General features: G+C 37.7%; 1 protein-coding gene across 5 annotated transcripts in view; it reads right to left on the bottom strand.

The window, feature by feature from the left end:
• The window catches only part of CDK18 (cyclin dependent kinase 18), a 1544265-nt gene that overhangs the window by 140676 nt on the left and 1376131 nt on the right, over window positions 1-27458 (bottom strand). For all 5 annotated transcript variants that reach the window (XM_044076818.1, XM_044076817.1, XM_044076819.1 and 2 more), the window contains one exon: window positions 3430-3550. In XM_044076818.1, coding sequence (XP_043932753.1) covers window positions 3430-3550 — 121 coding nt within the window. The remainder of the gene's footprint in view (window positions 1-3429; window positions 3551-27458) is intronic.

The following is a 27458-nucleotide window of genomic DNA, read 5'->3' as shown; positions in this document are numbered from 1 at the left end:
AAACCATTTGGTTTTTAGATTTGTTTGTATTAGTATTGAGGAAGGATTTTATCTGAAAGCTTTGCTATTATAAAGTGTATTTTTCTTAGTCCCTATCACTTACATCAGGCAGAACACCACAAACAAAATGGTGTCCCTATCACATCAGGCAGAGCACCAAAAACAAAATGGTGTCCCTATCACTTACATCAGGCAGAACACCACAAACAAAATGGTGTCCCTATCACTTACACCAGGCAGAACACCACAAACAAAATGGTGTCCCTATCACTTACATCAGGCAGAACACCACAAACAAAATGGTGTCCCTATCACTTACATCAGGCAGAACACCTCAAACAAAATGGTGTCCGTATCACTTACATCAGGCAGAACACCACAAACAAAATGGTGTCCCTATCACTTACATCAGGCAGAACACCACAAACAAAATGATGTCCCTATCACTTACATCAGGCAGAACACCACAAACAAAATGGTGTCCCTATCACTTACATCAGGCAGAACACCACAAACAAAATGATGTCCCTATCACTTACATCAGGCAGAACACCACAAACAAAATGGTGTCCCTATCACCTACATCAGGCAGAGCACCACAAACAAAATGGTATCCTACCCATTATTAACACTGCTTTAGGTTCACATGTTTCACAGCACTACATACTACCACCAATATGGTAAACACAGCTGTCAGAGAGTGAGGAACAGTACAGTACCATAACAATATGCCCCTGTCATGAAGGAACACAGATGCTGTACAGATGCCCTGTCCCTTACTAGTGGCATTACTAAGGAAGAAAGGCATCAGGACACTACATGCTGCCATGGTAGAGTAGCAATGTTCTGGTCCTGCATTATCACTCTTGCTGCAGGTCAGAATGCAACTAGTGTTATACCTTAAGTTACAAATAATGAAGCTCCCTGCTTGACATTCTGCCCTTATCACCTCCATGTCTGCAAGTCAGAATCAGAACAGATAACTGCAGATTGTACAGAGGTCCTACAAAGTTGTCAGACAGATGGTGTCCCAGGAACTTGTGAGCTGTGTTGCTGTCACTTGTGCATTAAGGCACAAAGAAGGTAATCTTTAATTGTGTAGTCATTATGTGTGGAGGATAGGAATGTTTTCCTTACCCAGAAGTGCAGTAAACCTAGTAATTTAAAATGGGTATAGAGAGGCTACCTCTTCCATCATGGTTAGGGGGAGCTTTCCTCCACAGAAACAAAGAGTTGTACGACTTGTGCAAATCAGATTTTTTTTCATTAAGGCAGGCTATACACTATTTTGCTGGATATTTACAAGACTCATCAACTGATGACCATAATGGTACTAAATTATCATTTAAACCATCACCCATGAAAAATAGTGCTGTCAGCAGTTGCCTTGTTTTTTTACCATGTTGCTGGGACTGATATGAATTGAGCCACAGAACACAACGATATCATTAAGGAGTAGCAGTTTCAGAAACATGTTTTGTCATTCATGGTTCTTTTATACATCACAAATGTGACAGAGCATTACGTGATACACCATGTAATGCCACAACTATTACACAGCTGGCCTACCTCTCATGACAATGTCGCAAGGTAGCACAGGACCACAACACAGTATGCACCCCCATGGAGGGGGTGGATTACAACTGTAAAAAAGATGCCCTTCCTCACATCAGAGGCACTGTTGTGGGTTATAATGATGCCCATGTAGCACATGCATCTGTCATTGTGTACTGTATTTGGACAGCAGATACATCAACAGAACTGCTGTATGTCAGAGTCATTCCAGAGAATGAAATTCACACAGTGGGGAATGGCACATGCCTTTTCCCTTATCAGTACCACTGATGTAGGTCATTATGATGAAAGTGCATAACGTACTTGTATGACAGCGTATCACTATTTTTCAACAGATGTATCACCAGCGCAGATGTATGTCACACACTCATGATACAGAATAACATTTGCTACCAGGTGGGAGAAGCATAGCGGTTAGAAAAATACCCTTCCACTCATCAGTTGCAGTTCTGTAGGTGATAACTCAGTGAATTAGATGCTTCCAACAAGGGATGCCAAAACACTCAAAACAATGCATTAACAGCACCACTGTGTATTTGCAGTAATTGCTTGGATACATACCTCTCAACATCTAAGTGCAAAAAATCTGGACAAAGCCTAACAGAATGGGGGACAAAGGCCTAAAGTTTGGGACAGATTTTAAATATTACTCTTATAAACTTAAAAAGTTGCTAGAATAACAGGACTTGTCTTACCATGCACTTTTCTGAAGTATATGAGGTCTGAAATACAAATGTGTATCATTATTTAGTGACTTCAGTCCTCAGATCCTCCCAGTAATTTGCCAGAAAATCATACATTATATGAGGAACAGACCAAAAATCAGAGGCAAAAATCTGGACATTCTGCAAAAATCTGTACAGTTGAGAGGTATGCTTGGATAATAACTGAAAAACATTGACCATGGATTATTTTTGTGAACACTGAGTTGTAGTTCTACATGACTAGGTTTAAATCCCAGTCATTACAGCTGCTTCACACAATCATGTCTAAGATATACTGATATTAAAAACACTCAGCTGAACAGCTTATTGAAATCTCAGATAAAAAATTAATTTAGAAAGCACACTTCATGAGAACTATGTTATATAAACTTCTCAAAATTTCAAATTTGCAGCCGGGGTCATAACTGTAAACATAAATATATATATATATCTATCTTAGGGTGACGTAAATAATTTTATTAATATATTAACAGTGTAGATAGGCTGATCACAATTAGCCTTTTTCATCCATGACTCAGCCAAGAAGTTAGTAGTACATTTAATGTCCCAAACAGTTAAATTATTTGTACAGAGCTGAAAGCAGTACATTATACTACAACACATTTCTGCAATAAATAAAACTTGTGCACAACATATATAACCTTTATTAATACATGTATAACCAGTAGTAAGTATTACATTAAGTAAATATTGCACAAAAGAAGTGTGTTCTGCAATCATCTGGATTTGAAACATTAATATTGCACTGTTATTTCAAGGTATTTAATACAGAAGTGTAATCTGAGAACAATGCACAAATCAAACTACTTGAATAATGTGCATATTAGATGAGTTTGCAGACATAAGCTTATAAATCACGTTTCAGTAGATAAGACGTGGAGAGATATATTTAGGTTATATGTTTAGAAATTAACTATCTATATCTATCTGCATTACAAAAAAGGCTTTAACTTTCTTTATTTATATGATTCTGTGATATAAAATAAATATAGTGTTCCTAAGCAGCTCATAACCCAGAAATGGATAAAATGCAATTTAAATTCCTGACATTAAGCTATATCACAGCTTATAAAAGGAAGCAAGGATGGCAAATATCTTCTACCATTATTCCAAAGTGATTTCAACTCACCACATATCTATTGGTGTGGAATATTCAGTGGACCCCAGAAGAACATCAGGCGGTCGGTACCACAGTGTGACCACTTCATTCGAATAGGTTTTGGTTGGGACTGATTTTGCTCTGGCTAGACCTGAGAGTGAGGAAACAGCCACATTCCAGTTACAAACACCCTTGACATTAGTTAGAACATATTTGTTTTCTTTCAGTGAAAAATAGCACTGCTGAATATTCCTTGCATTAAGTTGTTTGTTTTGCAGCATGTTTTTGTTCATGCAGGACTCTGGTCCCTAGATCTATCACAGACATTGTTACAAATTTACCTGCTATAAAACATTTACAAGAGACAGACAATAAATGATGGTAGATAAGAATGACTTGTCCTACCCAGTGTTCCATTTCCCAACCCATTTTATAATCTAATCAGTTATTCTCTTTTGGTCTTCCTTAAACTATACCTGGATAGGCATATGCATACGTACATTCTATCACTGTTTGACTTTTCAACCTCTGCAAGAAGCTGCGAAAAATAATTAGTGCTGAGTTACACATATGAAAACCCATTATTCTAACTTTCAAATTCTGACCTTGTATTCATTTGGGAGATTATACCCCCAGCATTGTGTTGTACAACCATCTCTCTAAAAGAAGCTGCCCTTGCGAAGTCCATTATTCCACTGATGTATACAAAACTAGTTACTCCCTTCCTTTTCCAGACATATACAAGGTTTCCTTTAATTTTCACTTGTCATACACCTACCAATGACTTTCTGTTTGCTGACATCATCCTCTGTCTATGCCTCTTCAACAGTGCAGTTTTAACACCTGCTGAAGAACTCGGGAGGACTGTGGTGGAGGTATAAAAATATTCTGTGGAAAGTAATAGTAAATTTCCTGACTTCTGCAGATAGCACCTTTTTCTATGCAAACTAGTATCGCTTCAGTTCCCCATATTATTGCCTCATAATGTACTTAATTTGCGTTTATATCACGTCATCGAAAGCCGAAAAAACTGAACATCATTTAATCGAACCTAAATGATCTAAAGCGCACAATATCGAACATTCAGAACAGTGAATTTTTTCCCAGGGAAAAAATTCGCTATTCCGAAACACATTCAGACAACACAGGCACACCAAAAAAACAGCAATCCACACACTTACACTTAAAATCATACATCTAACCCTACATTAAACTATACAAACACTACTATCTATCCACTTACCTTAACCCAACCCTAACCTTAAGGTCCGTCACTATCGCACACTCACCTTACCCGCCCCCTAACCCTAACTCACTTAACCCGCCCCTAACCCTAAACTCTGTCACTATTGCACACTCACCTCACCAGCGCCTTAACCTTAACTCACTTAACCCTTGCTGTAAACCTAATGTCCACACAATCACACACTTACCTGAACCCCTATAACTTTCCACCACAGTGCTAAAAATAGTGAAGCCACAGAAACGGACAACCAAATTCTTTCCCTAGGAAAGAATTCGATGTTCTGCAGCTTTGCTATTTTTAGCGTTCACTGTATAGGGTTTGACATTGTGGCATTCAATGTTATCAGCTTTCGATAACGTGGTATGAACCCCTTAATTCACCTGATTCGAGTGTCACAAGATCTTTTCTTTTGTTAGTAGCTCACACCAGCCTTATACTTTATACCTTTTCCTGCAGGGTGTGCTGATTTATACTATAGTCAGTAAAACCTAAGCTGCCATTTAGTTCTCCCTTCCTCCAACTTCATCACGATCTGTTCTCAGTTGATACATACGATAAGGCTCTGAGCTTTAGTTGCTGTGGTACAGGGTTTGATTCCCTCAGCCCTTATTGGTGTACTGTGTCACCTTGAGCAAGTCATGCAACCAGACATTGCTCCTTGTTCACTTCTGAGAAGGGACTGTGTGTCCAGTGGCATACCTCTCAACCTCTTGGAGCAAGAAATCTGGACAAAGTCATAAATAAAAGTGGGCCAAAAATAGGGACAATTTTTAAATATTGCTCTTACAAACATAGAAAGTTGGTAGAACATGTTTGGCATTAGCATGCATTTTCTGAAGGGCATGAAGTCTGAAACTCAAATGTCTGTCATTTTCTAATGTTAGACTTTATGACTTGCCACTAATTTGCCAGAAAACCACAATTGTATTACAAATGGACCAAAAATATGAGGTACAAATCAGGACGTTCTGCGAAAATCTGTACAGTTGAGAAGTATGTCAGTGGGTTGGCCTGATTAATACATCAGTATTATTATCCCCTTTATTTCAACCCCGTTTAAAAATGGAAGCATTACTCTGCAGAGATATAGAACCCTGCATTAACACTTGCTACCACAGAGTCAATTTATACTTTTCCTTACAGGTATTTTCAATGAAAAATAAATGCGCATAGTGTGGGGTATTTAGCAACTTTATATAGGATAGATATCTCCTTTTTGTGCGTTATTTATTAATCCTGTCATGATATGTTGTCAGCAGATGGTGAAATATCTTCCAGAAAAGAAAGAAATAGCACATCTGCAAAAATAAAGAAATGTATTTGACAAACGTTTCTGGGCATGGAACTAAGGAAGGAAAATGGAAATAAGGCACAACCTTACCATCTGGACAGTTATTGTTCTTCAAAAAAACGAGGTTCTAAATTGAATGCCCTCTACAGGAAGGCGTATTGGATTGTAAAAGGGTATGCAACAGAAAATTGCAAAAAATGGTAAGGGAAATTAAGGAAGTGGAACATGAAGAAAGACTCCATGTGCTGACCACGCACACACTAGAAAACAGAAATTAAAGGAAAGGGGCAAATGTTATTAGGCATTGTTTACTCAAGGTACTGGTTTATGAATTTAGAAGAAAGGGCTATAAAAAAGACAGGGGATCTAGTGGCAGTTGGAAGAGGGCGGTACCAAGAAAATGTTGCTTCCCAGAGAAAGTAGAAGGGATCCTGCAATATATCCACAGTGGCAATGCTACAAGGGGGTTATTACAAGATTCAAGAATACCCAAAACACATGTAAAAGACAAAGGATAGGGTAAGAAAAGATTAATTGTACAAGAGCAAACTGTAAAACATGAATAGGCTTAGTAACCTACAGATCTTCCAATATTCTGCCAGCATATTTTATTTTATGACTTTAGTCTCCACTTCCACTCAATAACCATCTTCCTTCACAGTTCAGAGCCTTTGGTCACTACTTCCAATCCTAATCCTAATACTGCAGGAACTCTGCAACAAGGCCCAACTCTAAAAAATTTTCACTTAGATGTTTCTCATTGTGCAATAGCCTGTGGTCACTATATCCAGTCTTTACTCTGATACTGCAAGAGCTCTGCGACAAGGCCCAACTCCTGAATATTTCCTCTGAGAACTTTGCCATTGTAGAATGTAAGCAAGTGTAGCATGAAGAGCCTTCCTGTGCATTAACTTTAACTAGCAAAATGTGTTTCTGGCCTGTGTTGAAAAGTGGCTGCGATATCCCCCCCCCCCAAAAGGAGTAGTCCTTGCACTATAAGGAGCACTTAGTAAGTTGGAACCTGTCCTTTCTCTTGATTAATAGATTACGCTGTATATGAAAGTTACTTGTCTCCATAGCCTCCCAATTTCTGCTTTCAGTAAATGAACTAAAATCTGTTCTTCTTTTGCCTCCTTAACTGCTTTGTACTGGCTATAAACTGATTGCTCTCTGTAATAACTGACCTGAAAGTGGAAAGTCTGCTACCATAATCTACCATTATACTTCTGACATACAAATTTCACTTGTGTCACCCATTCCCTAACCTTTCCCAAACAACTTTTTTACTCCTATCAAACACTCCCGTTAGTATTCTCCTATTTCCCAACTTCCTTCTAACAGTTAGCATCATTCTCATCTACGTTTTCTCTCCCATACTGCTTTGCACTATACCCTTTCATACTCAAACCCCTCCCCAACTGTACCCATCTATTATTCTACATTTAAAATTCTGCTTTCCCCAAATTAACTTGCTCTTCTTCCTATCTTACCTACATCCTTATGCTTTGTCCTTTCAAACCCCTCTATTTCTCACATTTCAGAAACATAAGAGAAGATACCAGGGCAACCTAACTCCCTTGTGTGATAGAAAATATTTCCTTCCTATCAGCTTTCAGACTCCACTACCAAACATCCAACAGTCTCACAGCCTCTTGCTTCCGTCTTGCTTCCTTCTTGATTCCTACTTCTCCACTACCTATCAATAAAATACAGATCCCTTTACTTAATCAAGATACTCTTCAGCTTATCTGCCTACTCGGCCATCTCTCGTCCTTCTATGAGTCAATAGTAGCTGTCAACATCTCTGTAACTCTGTCCCCACCACCTATCCATACTTCCTCCTCAAACTATCCATACATCACACTAAACCTATTTAATGAAACACCTCATTTTTACCCAGTCGTAGACTGATTAGCTTTATTCTGATTCGAGTTGAAAAGGAGTTAAATGGAAAAATACTCTCAAAACAAACAGAATCTGGAATACCTCAATATACTAAAATCCTCCTAGGAGGCTACATTCACCGTAATCCTGGCTCCACCTATCACAACCAACATGACAATTCTCTTCCACACACTAACCTAATCCCAGAATGACCAACCCCCAACCCTGGAAGTCTACCTTTTGCCACTATAAATATTATAAGCATAAGAAATAAAAGTTCATGCCTGGACTACTCAGCACAAGCCTGACAGTTTTGCTGTCACTGAAACTTGGCTTAAACCTAGCATAAACAACTCTAAAATTACACCCCCTGGCTATATCATCATGCTTAATGACCATATAAAGGGGAAAGGTGGCATATTGCTTTAATATTTACCAACTACTACATCTCCCCATACATCAAACCAGTACCAAAATTCAGTTCAGCAGAGTCTATTACTTTCCTAAAAATAAACAAATGTAAAGAAATATGTATTACTGTCTTTTACATTTCTCCTGGCAACTATACAGTTACACTGGAAATATCTTACACTGGATATCCTTAGCAATTCCACAAAAAAAAAAAAAAAAAAAAAAAATATATATATATATATATATATATATATATATATATATATATATATATATATATATATATATATTACTACTAACTGACGCCAGTATCTGTTGGATGGATATAACCTCTAACTGCCTTACATCTAGCATGAACTTCTACTCTTTCATAGAATTACTTAATAGCCACACATTATAGCACAACATGAAATTTCTTATTAGACTGGATCCTAGTATCAGACCCTAGTAAATACACCACCACAAGTAGTGTCAGACTCTCTCTGCGACCATATCCTAATCTATACAACCTGACATCTCACACACCCACTTAAACAGCATGTTTATAAAACAACAAGCATCATGTCCAAGTTTAAAGCAGAAATATTCATCACTACCTATCAACTTATTAACTGGAACATCCTGAAAATGTTCCCCTTGGACGATGCTGTAAATGAATTCAATACAACTTTTCTAAATATCTTAATTAGCCCTTGCACCTCCTAGAAACATGAGACTGAAACAAATAATGCAATTTAAAAGAGTAGAATACTAATGCAGGACAGAGAAAAAGACTGGGAAAATATAAAACCCCTCTGTATCTCAAAGACTTCAAAATGTACTATAAAGAAATAAATGAAGACAAAAACTACAACTTTCAGAGTAATAATAAACACAACCCTAAAACATTCTGGTCAGCCATTAAAGAAATCTTACATCCCGGCCAAACGTTCAACCCTAACCCCTCATATTTCATAGATGATATAGCCTCCCTAATCAAGGATTCCCAAACGTCTAATCCTAACCCTGACCAACAGTCATGTATCATCACATCCACTTTCACCTTCACACCTGTGCCCACATCCTATATAAAGCTACTCAAACCACGCTCTGCTTCACCTGATGACCTTCCTACAGAGTACCGTTAAAATTGCAGCTGATAGCAATGTCTGTCCCATACCTCTCAACTGTACAGATTTTTGCAGAATGTCCAGATTTTTGCCTCATATTTTGGTCTGTTTTTCATAAAATTGTAGTTTTCTGGCTAATTATTAAAGATTTAAGTTAAAAAAATAATGCCAAGCATTTGGGTTTCAGACTTCATGCCCTTCAGAAAATTCATACTATTGCAAAACCTATCATTCTATCAACTTTCTAAGTTTGTAAGAGCAATATTTAAATATTGTCCCTATTTTCGGGACTTTGTTCCACTTTTATTTATGGCTTTGTCCACATTTCTTGCTCTAAGAGGTTGAGAGGTATGTGTCCCATCTCAATCTTTACAAATAGTACAATAATGGAATCCCACATTCCCTCTCTCTGGAAAAAAAAAAAAATCACACATTATCCCTCCACCCAAAGTAGGAAATTCACCAGAACTTACTAACTTCAGACCTATTGCAATCGTATCCCTCCTCTCTAAAACATTTAAAAAATGTATTCAAAACAATTGCTAAACTATCTCCTGAGGGAAGAACTCCTGTCCCCCACACAAAATGGCTTCCAGTCTTCCCGCAGTACTGCACTCCTGACCTTTATAGATACTGTCAATAAAGCTAAAGAAAACAGTAAATGAGTTTCTTATTTATACACTTGTCTAAATCCTTTGACACAGTTTGTAATAGCAAACTTCTACTTCAAATGTCCTCACTAAATATATCTCAGCCCGCCCTTCTCTGGTTCAAAACCTACTTGCCCCATAGGTGTCAGTAAAATGGCACTCCACCTTCTCTCCATTCCACCCAGTCACCACCAGTATGCCACAAGGCTCTATCCTTGGTTTTCTCCTCTTAACATTCTCACTAGCACTCTCCACATATACACACAACAAGTCTCCCTAATACAATATGTATACGACTCCGCACTCATATGTACATCTGACAACCTTGGACATCTACAAAAAATTACTCAGGAAGTTTATCAGCCACTGAAATATAGGTTCATAGGATGATACTAGGCTATTGGCCTGGAGGCCCTTATAAGCCTAGCTGAGAATTTCGCCCATGTTCCCACAAAGTCAGCACCTGTTTCCCCTGTCCAACAGAGACACAGGTAGGATCCCAGGGGTACATTTTCTGTTTCCCATCCAGTCATCCAGGTTCCTCTTAAAGATGGCTAGAGAGGTACTCTGCTTGACACGGAGAGGGAGTCTATTCCACAGATGGGGGAAAACAAATGGTATGTCTGCTAGGGACTTGAACACAGGAACTACAAAGCTTTAGGCCCTCACGCTACCCATTTAGCTATTTGGATAGTACACAACTTTGTAACTCATGCTCAACCACTCCCCCCAAAATACTACTTTTTTCTCCAAATCCCTCTCTTAAGAAAAAACAAAATTTAAAATCCACTCTCTTAATAATATAACATGTGAAGTCACATCTCATAGCAAATTAGGGATGACAGTGGGTGATAATCTTAAATTTGACCTGCATACACAAAATTGCATTAAAAATTAACCAAAAAAAGAGGGATAATTTTACAGAGTCAAAATCTTTCTCCCCAAGCAACTAAAATCTACACTTGCCACTACTTACCTCCTCATCCCACTATTTTATGGCACTCCCATCCTTACTAATCTCCAGGTATCAGAAAAATCAAAACTTGGACAATGCTATAATAAAGTGGCTAAATCTGCAGCTGATACCCCTTTCAGAACACACCCTTATACAGCAATACAAAGCCTAAATTGGTTGGAACAACCCCATCAACTGACATATACACAACGTTTTACCATCTATAAAATTATCCAGCACCTATCTACTTGCCCAGTGCTAAATACCATTCTACACAATTATGTCCCCAATTGGATATTTTGATCTAATGACCAAAAACTACTTTCTGTCCACAAACCTATCAAATCTGCTGGACATGGTCTCTACTCATACCATGTTGCTAAAGCCTGGAAATACTTATCTGTATCCATCAGGTCCGTACCATGCCTCCAGTCCTTTAAAACCATTGTGAAAGACTCCCTAACCAAAATCTGTCCTTGTTCTAGCTTAACCCCAAGATAAACTACATCCCTAAATATGAACAAGTACCTCTATTTATACCTTTCACCTCCCTCCTCTCCATTCTTAACTCATATCCTACTTCAATTTCTCTTCCCCATCTCCCTTTCAAAATATGCCATAATCCTGAGCATATGCTCCAGCAGCTAATATTTCCTGTAAGCACACCATAATCATCTTATAAAGTCCCAGAATTCTTTTGGGCCCACAGAATCTGTAACCCCCCCCCCCAAAATTGTCTTAAATATAATCACTGTTGATATCTATCCTATAAGCTAATACACTCATAACTATCAATCTGATTGTAGCAACAACGAAACCCAAAGGATCCACCATGGCAGAGTATGAGTAAAACCTTTAATAACCAGGATAAGCACTTTCAAGTAATCCAACTCTTTTTCAAATCCAAGTACTTCTGGTTTTGTTTGATTGATCAATCTGATTGTGACAATGTTGACTGAAATACCCACCCTGAAACACCTGGGATTTGACTGAAATACCCACCCTGAAACACCTGGGATTTGACTGAAATACCCACCCTGAAACACCTGGGATAAGTACATTTTGTCTTATTAAGTTTTTGTGCTAGATTACTAATAAGTATGAAAGTAAGTGTACACCTAACAAAGAACTGCCTTGCTTGGTACTCTAGTCAAAGTGGAGAAAGAACCTAGCCATTTCTAGGCCTTTGACTGCTTTAGAACCTTGATGTGTTATTTTACTTGACCAGTGTGCTCGTTTGATTACTTTTTGCTTTCCTATGTTATTATAAGTTACCCTCATTTGTTCAAACCGGTGTTCATTTGCTACAAGCTAAGCTACCATGCTAGTGCTTGTGAACATTTTCTAACAGATTCGACTAAAATACCAGCCCTTAAATACGTAAGATAAAAAAAAAAAATGTTGTATTCTTACTGTGTAATGTAATAGCTGTATACTTATTTTACTATTTACTAGTAATCTAACAAAGATGTGCCTTGGTTTGTATTCTAGTGAGATTTGTTAAAGAATCTAGCCATTTGTAAATCTCGGATTGCTGTAGAACCTTGATGAGTGCTATTTCATTACTGATCAGTGCGATTATTTGAATATTATCATCTTTTCTTTGTTCTGCTCATTTGTTACAAGCTGCTACACACTAAGATACCACACTATTGGTTGTGACAATTTTCTACCAGAATTAATATAATAACCTTGAAATGCCTGGGATAAGTATATTTTGCATTCTTACTGAGTTACACAACAACAACTGAGTTACTGTAATAACTTCTTTTGCCATTTATCAGCTGTCTAAGAATTGCCTTGGTTTGAACTCTAGTTAGAGTAGATAAAGACCATAGTCATTTCAAAGCCTCTGATTATTGTAGAACCTTCAAGTGTGTTATATTTTGTTATTGGCTAGTGTGCTCATTTGAATATTTTTGCTTTTCAATGTTGTTATATGTGGCTCATGTTTACATTTTCTTGATTATTGTGCAGCTGTGTTTAAGTGTGCAGTGTTTAGCTGTGGGTACTTAGAATCTTACCTTTCTCCATATAACCTACTACACAAATTTCTAGTGTACTTTACAGTCAGTAGTTGCACAAAGGATCGAGACAGTGTTGCAATTGTCTCATGCTAACCGACAACCACTTATTCAAACTGACAGTGTGTGTGAGAGACGGGAGGCAAACCTCTCACACAAACCCACTACAAATAACAAGCAGGTTTGCAAATACCACACACCACTGCACTAAATCAACAACGCTTAGCTCAAAACAAACACAAATTTAAATATGCTAAAGCTCTTAAAAGTAACCTAACTAAACAACAAAGGCCTCTTAAATGTAACCCAAGGAAAAAAATACCCTCAACAATCACACAAACACACCCATATAGATATATATATATATATATATATATATATATATATATATAAAACAAGCGGAATGAGAAGAAATGTTATGGATTGAGAAGTTGCAAGCTGAAAAAACACCGGGCCTCAATATTAATGTACATTTGAAACATGCCCTCAAGGGACATAGACTTCATAATTGATTTTATGTATGAGTCTGAGTACTTGTTATATTCGTGGGTTTGGACAATTATCGGTGGATGGATTGGCTGATGCTACATTTGAGCTTAACATTGTTATGAATTACTCTTACACAGAAGTCTGATTGGTTAGCAACCCTGTAAGGAGCATGATTTTTGTGTATGATTTTATTCCTGGGTTCATCTGGAGGTGTGTTCAGGAGTGGGCATATGGATTGTTTGGTTTATGACTCAGCTGTCTTGCTTAATGAATGAAGTTAATTAAGTTTAATTTGGGTGTTTGATTGGTTAATAGCTATTTAAAAGAAGCTTGGATTTTATTTTGTGCTAGATCTGAAGGAGGGTTGGGTTAACCCGAAAGCTCTAATAATTTATTCCAGTTTTGACACTTTTGATCTTCCAGAGTTATTATAATTTTATGTTTATACTCACATCTTTGTGGCTGCAAGTTTTATTTTACTGGATGGTTCTTTGACTGCCTATCATGCCTCATTTTATATATATATATATATATATATATATACACAGATTATATAGATATAGATATACACAAACACACACACTCACACACACACACACATACACATTCATGTGTGTGTGTGTGTGTATCTGTATCTATATATATATATATATATATATATATATATATATATATATATATATAGGCAATGCCCGTAATGAAACATGCATCTAAGTGTCACAATGTTTCAGCTCAAAAGCCCAACAGGCAAACCTCCACACAATCCCACAGTCATACGTGACTTCACAGAGAGAGACACCAATGCACCACTTTCCAGGATGTGCAAGACCCCCTACAGCGCTCCATCAGTGCAGGATTTCAATGCTTACCATACATTCAGGATCACTGTACTAGATGAAGGTGCTAAAGTTGGTGGTGTCTCTGCGCCTCCATATTCTTAAAAAAACTTCAGACTTTTTAGACAAGATAATGACCTGGAACTCTACCACATCCAATTTACTATCAAACAAAACCCCTTATCATATTATAACTAACCATAGGGACCCCCTCTATATTTCTTTCAAATCATACCTCATAATTAGAATGGAGTTCCTCTGTACTAAGTCAAATACCATTCTCGTGGAAGATTTCAACTACCATCCTGTCATCTGGAGCATAGGTTCATAGATTAGTACTAAGCTAACTGCCCTTGTGAGCCATTTTAAACCTAGCCAATTATCCCTTGTGAGACTCAAACCCTGCTCCTTGTGTTTGTAAGGCAAACACCTTAACCATTAGGCCACCTTCCCAACATACCCTTTTGCACATTCTCAAACATTTATGTTCAGAAATTTCTGGGCTTCAGCAATACAAACTCTCTGGACCAATTAAACCACGCCCCAACAAGGGGCAATAAAATCCTGGACTTGCTCCATAACAATATGAGACAGCATTACTCCCCATCAAGTGTAATTTACTCCCTCACTTGGAGAACAAATCAGTCACATTTACCATAAGACTAAAGCCAGAAGCATCATCTAATATCTTAGTTTTCAGAGATTATGCTAAGGCAAATCTACTAAAATGGAGTGCTGACCTAGATTAATTCAAAATCCCCTTCCAACTTGATGACCTGCTGCATATGTAGAATTATTTACTGCAAAATTCATGGAGAAGTAAATAGCTGCACAGATGCATCTTTCCCCTAAAGTAAATACCTTACCAATTTAAAAAGAAATCCCTGTGGTGGAACCCAAATATAAACTGGTCCTATAATAAAAGAAAAAAAAAATCATTTAATGTAAAAATGAGTAACTCTAAAGAACTTTCTTGTTAAACTATACAGGGAACTCCCTGACCAAATCAACCAAAAGCAGATAGGACTTAAAACAGCCACCCAGGCAAAGAACAACCACAGAGCCTTCTTAACTATGGTAGAAACCTCAGAAACAATGTCCAGTGTTGTTTATGCTCTGAAGTGTCCTTGCTGAAATATGTACAGAGCAACTTCTTCCTCTCTTTTCCTATAGTTCCACTTCGTACAATCACATCAACATTCCCCTCAAATAACCAATGCCAAAAACACTACTTCATGGGGATGGATAACAAGTGACATACTGACCATCTTGATACAGGACTTGTCAAAATCCCTAAAAAGGCTATTCAGTATCTGCTTTTAAACAATCTTCATGCTAGATGAATGGAGAACAGCAACAGTCATCCCTTTGTGCAAAGGTGGGGAGTCAAAAGACCCAGGCAATTACAGACTCAAAAGTCTGAAAAGCCTCATCTGTAAGCCTATGGAATAGATCATCATAGAATTAATAAATAAAAACACAGGTAATCACAACCTCTCACTCCAAGATGGTTCATATTCACCAAGGATGGAGCCTGCCTACATAACCTGCCAACCTCTTCTAGAAAGTTACTGAAGAAATGGATTAAGCAAAAACCATAAGCACCACAAATCTAGACCTTGCAAAAGCATTCAACTTCAACCCACACTCAGATATCACAGATAAACTCTCCTAAGCTAACGTAAATCCTTATGTAACTCATAGGATAGCAAATTGAATCACATATAGAACCCATAAAATTAGGGTGGACAGCTTTATCTCTTCCAAATGACCTGTCACTTGCGGTGTGCCCCCAGGTTCAGCCCTTCGGTCATACATCTTAGGTATTTACTTTTCATAGGTTAAAGTAAATGTTAAAAGTTTATGGCTGACCATGTTTTCAGATAATTATAAACTTGGTGCCATCATAGACTTCCCAGGAGAGACAGAGATCATTCAAGAGGACTTTTCTCAAAGAAATAACTGGTGTCAAAACCATGGACTAAAACTAAATGCTAAGAAATGTACAATAGTGCCCTTTAGCAATTATGACTAACCTTGTAACTATCACATTGACAACACACCCCTGAGAGTTGAGCCCGTAAGTCAGAGATCTGGGAAAATGTCAACAGCGAACTGTCTTCTGACTACCAAGTATCCACTATTGTAATGAAAATCTTTTTCATAGCACTGTAATGTATGGCATCTAGAAGCATGAAGAAATCGTTTAAATGTATTGAATTCTCATTGGTTCAATTATTACTCACTTGTCAAAACTAGAATGACCGCAATTCTTTCTCACTAAAAAATCAAAGGCCTAAATCATAAAAAACTGTGAATACCATCTCAAAACCTTAACCTTCGTCTCGGTATCTTACTGGAAGAGGTTACTTCTACTTTTGAGTAAAGAGCCTCAGCAGATCCTATCCTGTCAGACCTATTACACACTCGCACGTCCAATGACTGTGTGAAGCCCCCACAAAGGACGTTTGCCTTTTGCAGCATAAATGGAGGGGATAGGCATAGCCTTGCTTCCCGTTATAATAGAAGATAAAGAGAGAACAATGCGATTCATAATATAAACGGCAACTTTGTTAACGCACGACACTGTTATAAATTGCACATTTCTTTATGCTCTGAAGTGTCCTTATGAGAAATATTTATTGGACAAACTACCAGGAAGTTTAGACTATGGGTTTTGGAATATCTGGGAGATAGTAAAAATGCTTCAGAAATTAGCTCTGCTCCTGAGCCTTTTATTTCTCTGAATGTAATAGTTTTGAACAGCTGAGATTTTTATTAAGTATAAATGGAGAAATAAAGATTTGTTCTTGAACATTTCTAATATTTTATTACAGAAAGAAGCAAGCATTATTTTTAATACTATGTAGTCTACTGTCATGAACAATGAATTGAAAAACAAATATTTATTATGAAACTGAATTCATTTATTTGCTTGAATTTTCTATCCTCCTTTGCCTTTTTATATTGGTAGACAGTGGACTCAGTATTGTTACCAACTGAATGTTTGCAGTTACTGTGATTTAATCAAGAAGGCAGTATGCAGAAGCGCTAGTTCTTGTAAAGTTATTAAATAATGTTGTGTTTTACTTTTTATTTGGTTTCTGTGAGGGAACAGTGGAATATTTTGGAGTCTGGTGGTGTATGGTGTTTTGCAAAATTTATTTGGGTATCTCTGTGGGTTATGCTCAGTGCAAACATATAATTTGCCACCATAGGAAGGTATGATGAATCATGCACAATGGTTGTGCACATGCTATTTAAAAATCACCCCTTTTGAAAAGATCATAGAAAATGCACACATTACACCTGAAAAAACATTTCAGCACAATGACACACACATGTAAATAAACCAAATCAAATGAAACACCAGATTCTACGTAAGTGAATGATGGCTTGTGCTCTGAATCTTCTGTATTGTAAAAGCAGCTTATTATTATTAGATGAGAGTGAAAAGTAATAGTGAAGACCAAGAAAACAGTCACTGAGTGGATATGTGAATGATCCAGCCAGAAAGTTTCCAGCAAAACACACAGAACAGTGAATGCAGAAACATTTGTTAAGTACCTCTTTTGTTTTCATTTAAGTAAATGTTTTGTCACAAGTGGCAAAATGCATCCAGCTTTTTTTGTATTGGCTGAATTATTTAAGATGTGCACCCTTGTGCAACTGTGATCCGAAGCTCAGAAATATTTTTATATTTTTAAACATTTTTACATATGTAATGCAATGCCTTTTAAAAGGGTGGATTATAAATATTTTATAATTGCTTTCTGTGTTTTGACAGGATCATTCTGCTCAGGGATATATACCTCTCAACTGTCTAGATTTTTGCCTCATATTTTTGGTCTGTTTCTCGTAAAATGTGTGTTTTTCTGACAAATCACTGAGGACTGAAGTCATGTTTGAGTTTCAGATTTCATAACTTTTAGAAAATACAATGTAACACAAATCCTTTTATTTTAGCATCTTTCTAAGTTTATAAGAGCAACATTTAGAATCTGACCTTATTTTGGGCCTTTGTCATCCCATTATTTTAGGCTTTGTCCAGATTTCTTGTGCAAAGTGGTATGTGGTATGCTTAGGGATGTTTGCCTCCTTGCTGTAATTAAGACTAACTTAACCTTCATTGTTCAGATAGCTTATAAATGCTTTATACTAAACAATACCATAGCCAATTAAACTGCACTTTTTCTAGAGAAAAGCTCATGTGCATCGGTGCTTACTGCAGTAATTAAATGTAAAAATAATTGGAATATAGCATTCAACGCTGATCTTTTGTTCTTTTAAATCCCAGTTTTTCCTTTTAACACACAGCAGAGTTTACAAAATGTTTTCTTTCTAATAATTAAACTATGAGCCATGTGAATATTTATTATAAGACATAGGCCATCTTTCTATCCATCCATTTTCTGAACCATTTGTGCTGGACAAGGTCACAGTGACAGAAGTAGAGCAGAAAAGATGATTTTGATATCCTCAGCAACAATCTTCATTCTATGCGAGTTCCATGGGACATCAGGTAAGCTGAGACTTATAATCCTTTCGAATACATCATGGGTCTGCCACAGAGCTGCCACCTCCTACAGGACCAAGGCTGTAATACCTACTATTGGAGTTGCCCATGTGGCATCCTCCCAAAATGCATAAACCATCTCAACTGATCCCTCTCCACATAGAAAAGTAGTGGAAATACTCAAGGATCTACATGAACTGCCATGCTCCTTACCCAAGATCTACGTGGACTGGCATGCTCCTTACCCAAGATCTATGTGGACTGCCATGCTCTTTACCCAAGATCTACATGGACTGGCATGCTCCTTACCCAAGATCTACATGAACTGTCATGCTCCTTACCTAAGATCTACATGAACTGCCATGCTCCTTACCTAAGATCTACATGAACTGCCATGCTCCTTACCCAAGATCTATGTGGACTGGCATGCTCCTTACCTAAGATCTACATGGACTGGCATGCTCCTTACCCAAGATCTACATGAACTGTCATGCTCCTTACCTAAGATCTACATGAACTGCCATGCTCCTTACGTAAGATCTACATGAACTGCCATGCTCCTTACGTAAGATCTACATGAACTGCCATGCTCCTTACCCAAGATCTATGTGGACTGGCATGCTCCTTACCTAAGATCTACATGAACTGCCATGCTCCTTACCTAAGATCTACATGAACTGCCATGCTCCTTACCCAAGATCTACATGGACTGGCATGCTCCTTACCTAAGATCTACATGGACTGCCATGCTCCTTACCTTCTCACAGAGTCATGGAAGATAAAATCAGTTATCCTGGGACAAACTTCCTTTCTGCGACTTGCATCTTGGTCACTATGCAGTGCTCATGGTCTCATTGGTAAGCTGACAGCTTAGTCCTATGACTCAGTACTCACTTGTCGCTTAGCTTTGCGCAATACATTACTGCCACCACAGCATCCCATCTGTGGGGCCTGCTTCCAAATCCACTCGACCTTCACTTGGAAACAAGCACACAAGATACTTGTACTCTTATCTGTAGATGGTAATGCATGCTTTTTCTGAGAGATCACCACAACTTCTAGACTTGCAGGTGCTGAAGTTCATCCTAGCTGCTTCGCACTCAGCTGGAAATCTCTTCTGTTTCTTGGAGAATACTATTATTTGAAGCTAACAGGACAACATTCTCTGCAAACAACAAAGATGCCATTCTCATGTCCACATGGATTACTCTGCATACCTTGGCAGCTTCTCAATATCCTCTCTATGAAAATCACGAACAGAAGGGGAGATGAAACATAATCCTTGCTAGAGCCCTGAGTCCACCCCAGGTGTATTTGAGAATATGGATATAAACATCACTCTTTAAATGCAGGGACTAAATGACTTGAGACCCTATAATGTTACATCACTTCCCACAAGACATTCCAGGGTAAATAGTCACATGCTTTTTTTTAGGTTCATAAAACACATGAAAGGCAGCATTTGCAAGATCCCTTTCAAACATATGCAAGGACATAGACTTCATCTACAGCTTCACGACCAAGACATACTCTGCACTGCTGCTCCTAAATTACAGACTTAAGTGAATGACATATTATTTCCAATACTCTGATAAACAATTTCCAGAGAGACAGAAGAATGGGATCCATCTATCATACACCCTTTTGACACTTTCTGAAAATGGGCATCACTATCCTCCCCTTTAAGATCTTGGTTTGCCAATCCAGATGTACTGTGCCAGCCTTCTAGTAGCACTGAAAAGCCATACTATTCACAATGCCCTACCAATGTCCATTGTCACCATTTATGGCCACACTGCATCCACACCTACAGCTCTATTGCAACATAACTGCTTCATGACAACTGACTTCAACCAAACCTGATCCAGTTCCACAACTTGCATCTAGCACTGCCTCCCCAGCACAGGGAATTATGCCACTGGATTCAGGAGATCCTCAGAGTTTCTTTCATTGCTCAACAATGTTCTGAAGCATAAAATAAAGAAAACACTGATAAGCTAGCCACCAAAGGAACAAAAACAAATTAGCTTATATAAATTTAATTCACACTTCCGTCTCTAAGACTTCATCATAAAACATTAATACAAATACAAACCACAGCCTTTTATATATAAAATCAACTCAGCCAATCAGTTTAAAATACATTTAAATAATAAAACAATTGATCAATAACACAATAAAACAGTTGATCACTGGGATATACACATTTCTTAACCCTTCATTGAATGGCAAGTTTTCTATCCCTGAGATAACACTTAATATTTACGGTTTCATTTAGGCAAGGGGGTTTATCAGCCACTAGCCTAATTTGTCAGCTGGCTTCACACTTTTCAACTAAACTCTTAAAATTGCCTCCTCTCTTATCCACCATTATTAATTCCAAAACACAAAAAAGAAATTTCTTAAATTTTCCACATATACTGGAGTGTCTATACAAACCATTACTCTTGTCAATAATTTTGATGGCATAAACGTCTTCCTTAATCCTTTTTCCTAAGCTTCAAGTGACCATACTCACATAGAAGCTTGGGGAACCTGAACAGACAGCTAAATAAACTATACCCTTTGTTTTATAAGTGTAGCTAGCCCTCACCCTTTTCTGTACTGCAAGTGTTGTAACTCTATACAAGGCCCTTCGCAAATGTATTTACAGACACAATACTCACTACATTTGTATGTTACAACACTTTTTTGAGTAACTAATGAAGATATTCTATTATGATCATTCTACAAGAAGTATTTAATGCTATGTTTTTTGTTATATATAAAAGCCGGATTTTTCCCCACCATTTTAAGTATGTTGCCATTTTCAGTGATAATTTTCCAATTGTTCTGTAAAGTATTCCTCACCACAAAGCTGTCAACTGACATATCTAAACAAAATCTAGGTGCCGAATTGTGTACAACTAGATTGTTTACTGTACATCCTGTGTCACTTGTCCAGTCAGGATGAAACAGACAAGCCTTTGTGGGTTCTGCTCAAGCAGCTTTATGTCAAAACACATCAGGATTGAGGCTTAATAACTTTAACTTAGATAAACTTATAAACAAACTAGCAATTACACTCACATGCTCACTCTCTGACTGCACTCTCAAAATGCCATTGAAGCTAACACATGCTTCCTATTTATATGCATGTTCAATCCTTGGAAATGCTTCTTAAAGGTACAACACACACACACACACTATTCTACATCCTCCCTCTTTGAGAAATGAGTCATGCAATATTGACGACATTAATTGACATGCAGTTGACACAAATGATTCTTTGTCACACAGTCAAACAAAACTAGATACATATGTACAACTACATCCAGGTTGCTGTGCATTTCACACTAGGTCTGGAAATATGACCAAATCGTGTGACATAGAAATTAGAGTTAGGTTTAGCAAGTGGGATTTTCTCTGCTGAATGTTCAACTTTGGGTACATCAGGAACATCATCAGAAATGGAAGCAGGAGTCAAGACACATTCTGCAACAGGAACATTGTCTAGATTGCTCTGAGATCTAGAGTCTGTATCACAGAAACAATGCTGCGATAATGATTCTGATACAGGAAGAAGATTTCTGCGACTTCTCTTGTACTCCACATGCTCTGATTCTACGAAGTAGGATCTCAGCTCGGCCCATATATCTGTTACTTGACCAATCCAGTCAAAACCTTTTGCAGTTTATATCCTCACTCTCTTCCTTTCAATGGATGAAGAAATCTGCTTGATTTATCATAAGTGGACTTCTGGAAAGAATACTTTCTGAATAATTGGGCTTTGATTGCTTTGTTACTTTTAGCTTTAGGCCTCAATAAACTGGAACTAATAGGCGATGTTGTTCTGGTTTGCCTAGAAAGAAATCTCAGAGCAGGCAAGTGAAGTACATCATCACAGGGTATGATTTTGAGACTGAGTAAATTCAAAAAGACAGCAGCATTATCACACTTGGACTTGTCCAGTAATTGCTTTGCACTCTGTACTGCTCATTCAGCTAGTCCATTTGACTGTGGATATTCTGGACTACTAGTAACACACACAAAGTCCCATTCTTTTGCAAATTTCTGAAACATCTGACTGTAAATTGGGTACCATTGGCAGAAATATCTTTCTGTGGACTACCATGGACTGAGAAATGATGTTTCAACTTGGTGATAACACCAGTGGATGTTAGATTAGGTAGTAAATCAATCTCAAACTAGTTGGAATAAGAGTCTACCAACACTAAGTAATGATGATTGTTCCACTTGAATATATCAGTGGCTACTGTTGACCAAGGTAGTTCAGGGACTTGACTTAGCTGAAGTGATTCTTTTTGCAAATGTGGTTTAATACTATTACATACTGAACAAGAAAAAAGTACTTTATCAATGTCTTTTACTACAGAAGGCCAAAATACTAGTCCCCCCGCCCTTCTTTTGGTACATTCAGAACCTGGGTGACCAGGATGCAAAATCTGTATATATTCATGTTGTAAGGAAGCAGGAACAATAATTCTAGGACCTTTGAAAATAATGCCATCTTCCATCAACGTTCATCTCTGTAAGGAAAATAAGTTTGTACTTCAGGTGGTACACTAGATTGCTTTGGTGGCCATCCAACATTAATGTAGTGGTTGAGCTTTTGCAAAATTGGATCAGTCTTTGTATGATCTCTCAGCTTATCAAGTCTTGTGGTAGAAAAATTACACACTTTCATGATATCAAAGTCAAAATTCTCTGCATTAAGCTGTTCCATGGTATCTCTGGGTGATCTGGATAAGGCATCAGCCAGATAAAGAAGTTTGCCTTTTGTACAGACCATTTTGAAGTTGTACTTAATTTGAAATTTGTAATCTCTCTGGAGCTGAATACATAGGCTTCTTTAAAATAGTGACTAGAGGTTGGTGATCACTTTCAATCTGAATATCTCAACCAAATATATAATCATGAAACTGCGAACATGCAAATACTATTGCCAAAAGTTATTTCTCAATTTGAGCATACTGCATTTCAGTTTGGGTAAGTGTTCTAGATGCATAGGCTACTGGTCTGCCTTCTTGAAGAATAACCGTGCCAAGACCAAATTATGAAACATCACAGGAAAGAGTTATTGTTTTTATTGACATCATAGGATCTTAATGTAGGTGGGGTAGCAATTTTCCGCTTAAGGTCATCAAATGCTTTCTGGTGCTGTGCCAACCAAGACCATATAACATTTTTACACATTATCTTTCTCAAAGGTGCTGTCAACTCACTATAGAAAGTAGAACTGCAGCTCTCTTTATGATCAACTTGTTTTTTTTGAGTGACCCTTCTTTACAACTCTATGTGGTGTTTACTTGATTTGCAAAACTTTATGAAAATGGTTCCATTTTTTACACTTATGGCATTGCTGACCAAATGCCAAGCATTTTTCTCTTTTAGACTTATGATTGGCACCGCAATTGTGACAGTTGACAATAAAACTGGATTTGGGTTTTGCTGACTCACCTTGTCCTACACTGACCATGTCCTTTTCTTAGAACCTGGTGGAAAACTACGGGTTTTACCTGGGGAGCCTGCAGGGGTGGCAGGTGTCATTTGCTTAGACCTGCTTCTGCTAGCCACATGTTGTCTACATTTGCTCTGAAGCCTGCTGAAACCATTCTCATCACTTGCAAGCATACTTGTGCGCCTTTCTGTAACTTCATGGATTTGAAAAATCTCAATAGCTTTGCTTAGCATTAAATCACTGTCACGAAGCAAAATCTTTCTCACAGCAGCACTATTAATACCACACACAAGCCTGTCCTTTATTAACTCATCTTTTAAAATGACACATTTTAGCTTTGTTTTTCAGGCCAGTAATATAAGCTGCAAAAGTTTCCCCTGGTTTCTGATCTCTTGTGTAAAACAAATGCCTCACTAATGTAATATTTGTCTGGGGGTTACACATTTCCCTGAATTTGCATTTCAAACACTTGGGGTCTTCCCTTGATTCAGCCTGTACAACAATATGATAGTTTCCACCTTCTCCATCATATACTGCTGGTGCATACACAAATGAACTCTCTCTTTCAATCGCATCTGACCCAGCTAGGTTTAGCAATATGAATGCCCTCGTGTATGCATCTTTGTCAGAATAAGCTGCTTGTATAAAATATCATACTCTTGCTCAAATACTCTCCAGTTCTCTGCAACATTCTGATCCAATACAAGTGGCAAGGATTTCCAAAATCGGTTGCCATATTAACACATACCAGTGAAGGCTTTTGCAAGTATGCACGAACACACACCCATATACATATGCCAGAAATTTATGCCAGCATTTGCAACTATGCCCAATAGCACAATAAGCCTCTGAATAACTGAACTTTGTGAAATAAGTCTCTAGGGCACAATAATACCTTTGTTTCGCTCATGTAACCTTTTTTCATGCCCATTATACTTTTCTTGTGCTTGTTCCAACTCTAAACACACCCATTCTGCTTTAAACATGCTCATTTTGCAATTCTGAGGTAATTCCAAACCCCTTATGAGCTTTTTTGATGCTTGTTTTATCAAATATCTTAATTTTAAACATTTAATTTAATTAATAAACCTTTTGTGCCTCTCGCTTGTTTAATAAGCAGTTTGTGCCCTTGTAATACCCTGTTTTATCTTTTTTATAAAAATAAATAGTTTGTGCAAGTTTTTATTACCTTTTGTTCATTTCTGGCCCTTTTTTTGTGTTTGGCAATCTTAGTTTACCTTCACTATTAACCCTGCACTTCATAGCTCTGTCTCTGGAATCCCTGTGGTGACGCCATGTTGCTTGTACAGTCAGGATGAAATAGACCAACCTTCATGGGATCTGTTCAAGCAGCTTTATTATGTGCATACACATCAGGCTTGAGGCTGAACAATTTTAACTTAGATAAACTTATAAACTAGCTATTACACTCATACATGCTCACCTCTGGCTGCACTCACAAAATGGCACTGAAGCTAGCACATGCTTTCTATTTATATGTATGTTCACTCCTTGGAAATGCTTCTTAAAGGTACAACAAAGCTCTCTATTTTACACCCTTTTGCTTTATTTTTCTCTTTTTTTTTTTTAGGAAACCCATAGAAAAGAAGGAGACCAAAATTTTCCCTTTTGGAATGTACTTCCCTAACTGTTTGAAATAAGAACTCACGGTCATATTCTCACTCTAAGAACATAGAAGTAATAATCCCAATTTCTCCATTAAAATCTTTGTCTTTACCAGTCACATATGTACTGGCATCAGGGAATATTTTTCTTAATAAAAATGGGGTGGTTACTTTTGTCAGTCACTGACATCTGACTGACCAAAGGTACCCTAGTACAAAATACATTTTAGGAACATCTTTGCATCTGATCACAATGTTTTTTACAGACAATGTACCACTATTCCAGTAAATAACAGTAAAAACAGTTAACCATCAATCATTTCCCACATGAGGGTTGATGTCTGCCATTAGAGCTACAGAATACACGGACAGTACCCTATCCAGCACAACACCCATGGTCTCTAAGGAAAATACACTGAACAGCTATTATATAGTTTTCAGAGTTTTTCATTTTTTCAAGTCACAGCTGCAATGAGGCAACCCCTTCATTTAGTTGCACAACATCCAACTAAAATCACCTGGCTGGATATTTATGAGTATCCCTACACCTACACTACACCTGCATTAGCTAGAGACCTACCCTGATGGTCAGTTCCAGAGCTGACTATATCTATATACATCTTAATGCATCCTGCACCTGCATACCACTTGGCTGACATTACATCTCTCCTGCAGCCTTCACCTTGTTTGCCATTAATTCATAATGTGCATGATTATATGTTGTTTACTCTGTGCTTGTACTGAAAAAATCATACCTCCAGTGTCTTATGTAGCTAACTGGATTATAAAATGTTTACATTTTTGTCTGGGTGACCAGAATGATGGAGTAACTCAGATCAAGACAGTCCACATCATTGCCCCAATATTTTCTCCCACTACCATCTGTATGCTGGGGTACTCTTACCTGATAAAGCCCAGCATCTTCAGACAGAAGTAGATTCACACAAGTAAGATATAGTTGCCCACTGGAGCAAGGTGTTTGTTACTTTACAAAGCTTTGGCAATAATGGATCAGTGCACCACCACAGATTACCCTGCTGGGTAGAATTTCCTGATAGTGCTGTGAATATAGTATGCAATGCCTTAGATATGCAAATGTTAACATATCTTCAGCAGAAGGTTCAATACCTAACTCATCATCTCTGCCCTATGGTTCAAAACAGGATGTTTGACTATACCATCCATTCTACTGGTGTTCATTTCAGCTGCAGGATGCTGTTTCTGTGATAATCAGCCCTTCCTCACTGTGGATAAGTAGATGATATATAAATTAATTCATAAACTCAGGTAAATATCATCACAGATAGAAATGTCACCTCTGGAGCCACAGTTCATCTTCAATGGTTGTAATGAAAGCAGTGCTTTTTAAAGAAGTTTGGTGTCAGATACATCAGGCTTCCTCAGCTCTACCTACTGTAATTTTACAGGATCATCTATAAAATGCATGGGGCTCCCCCACCATCATCATGAATGTTCAGGAGTTCTAATCCTGCTGTCATCTGTGACCACTGAGCTGCCAGCATTCCTATAGGTTCATGACCCTCACATCCCATAGCGTACAA

This window comes from Protopterus annectens, chromosome 7.part0, assembly GCF_019279795.1.
Source record: "Protopterus annectens isolate FY-2018-M chromosome 7.part0, PAN1.0, whole genome shotgun sequence".
Classification (NCBI taxonomy): domain Eukaryota; kingdom Metazoa; phylum Chordata; order Ceratodontiformes; family Protopteridae; genus Protopterus; species Protopterus annectens.
The sequence above is the reverse complement of the archived record's forward strand: the minus strand, read 5'-3'. Positions and strand labels throughout refer to the sequence as shown.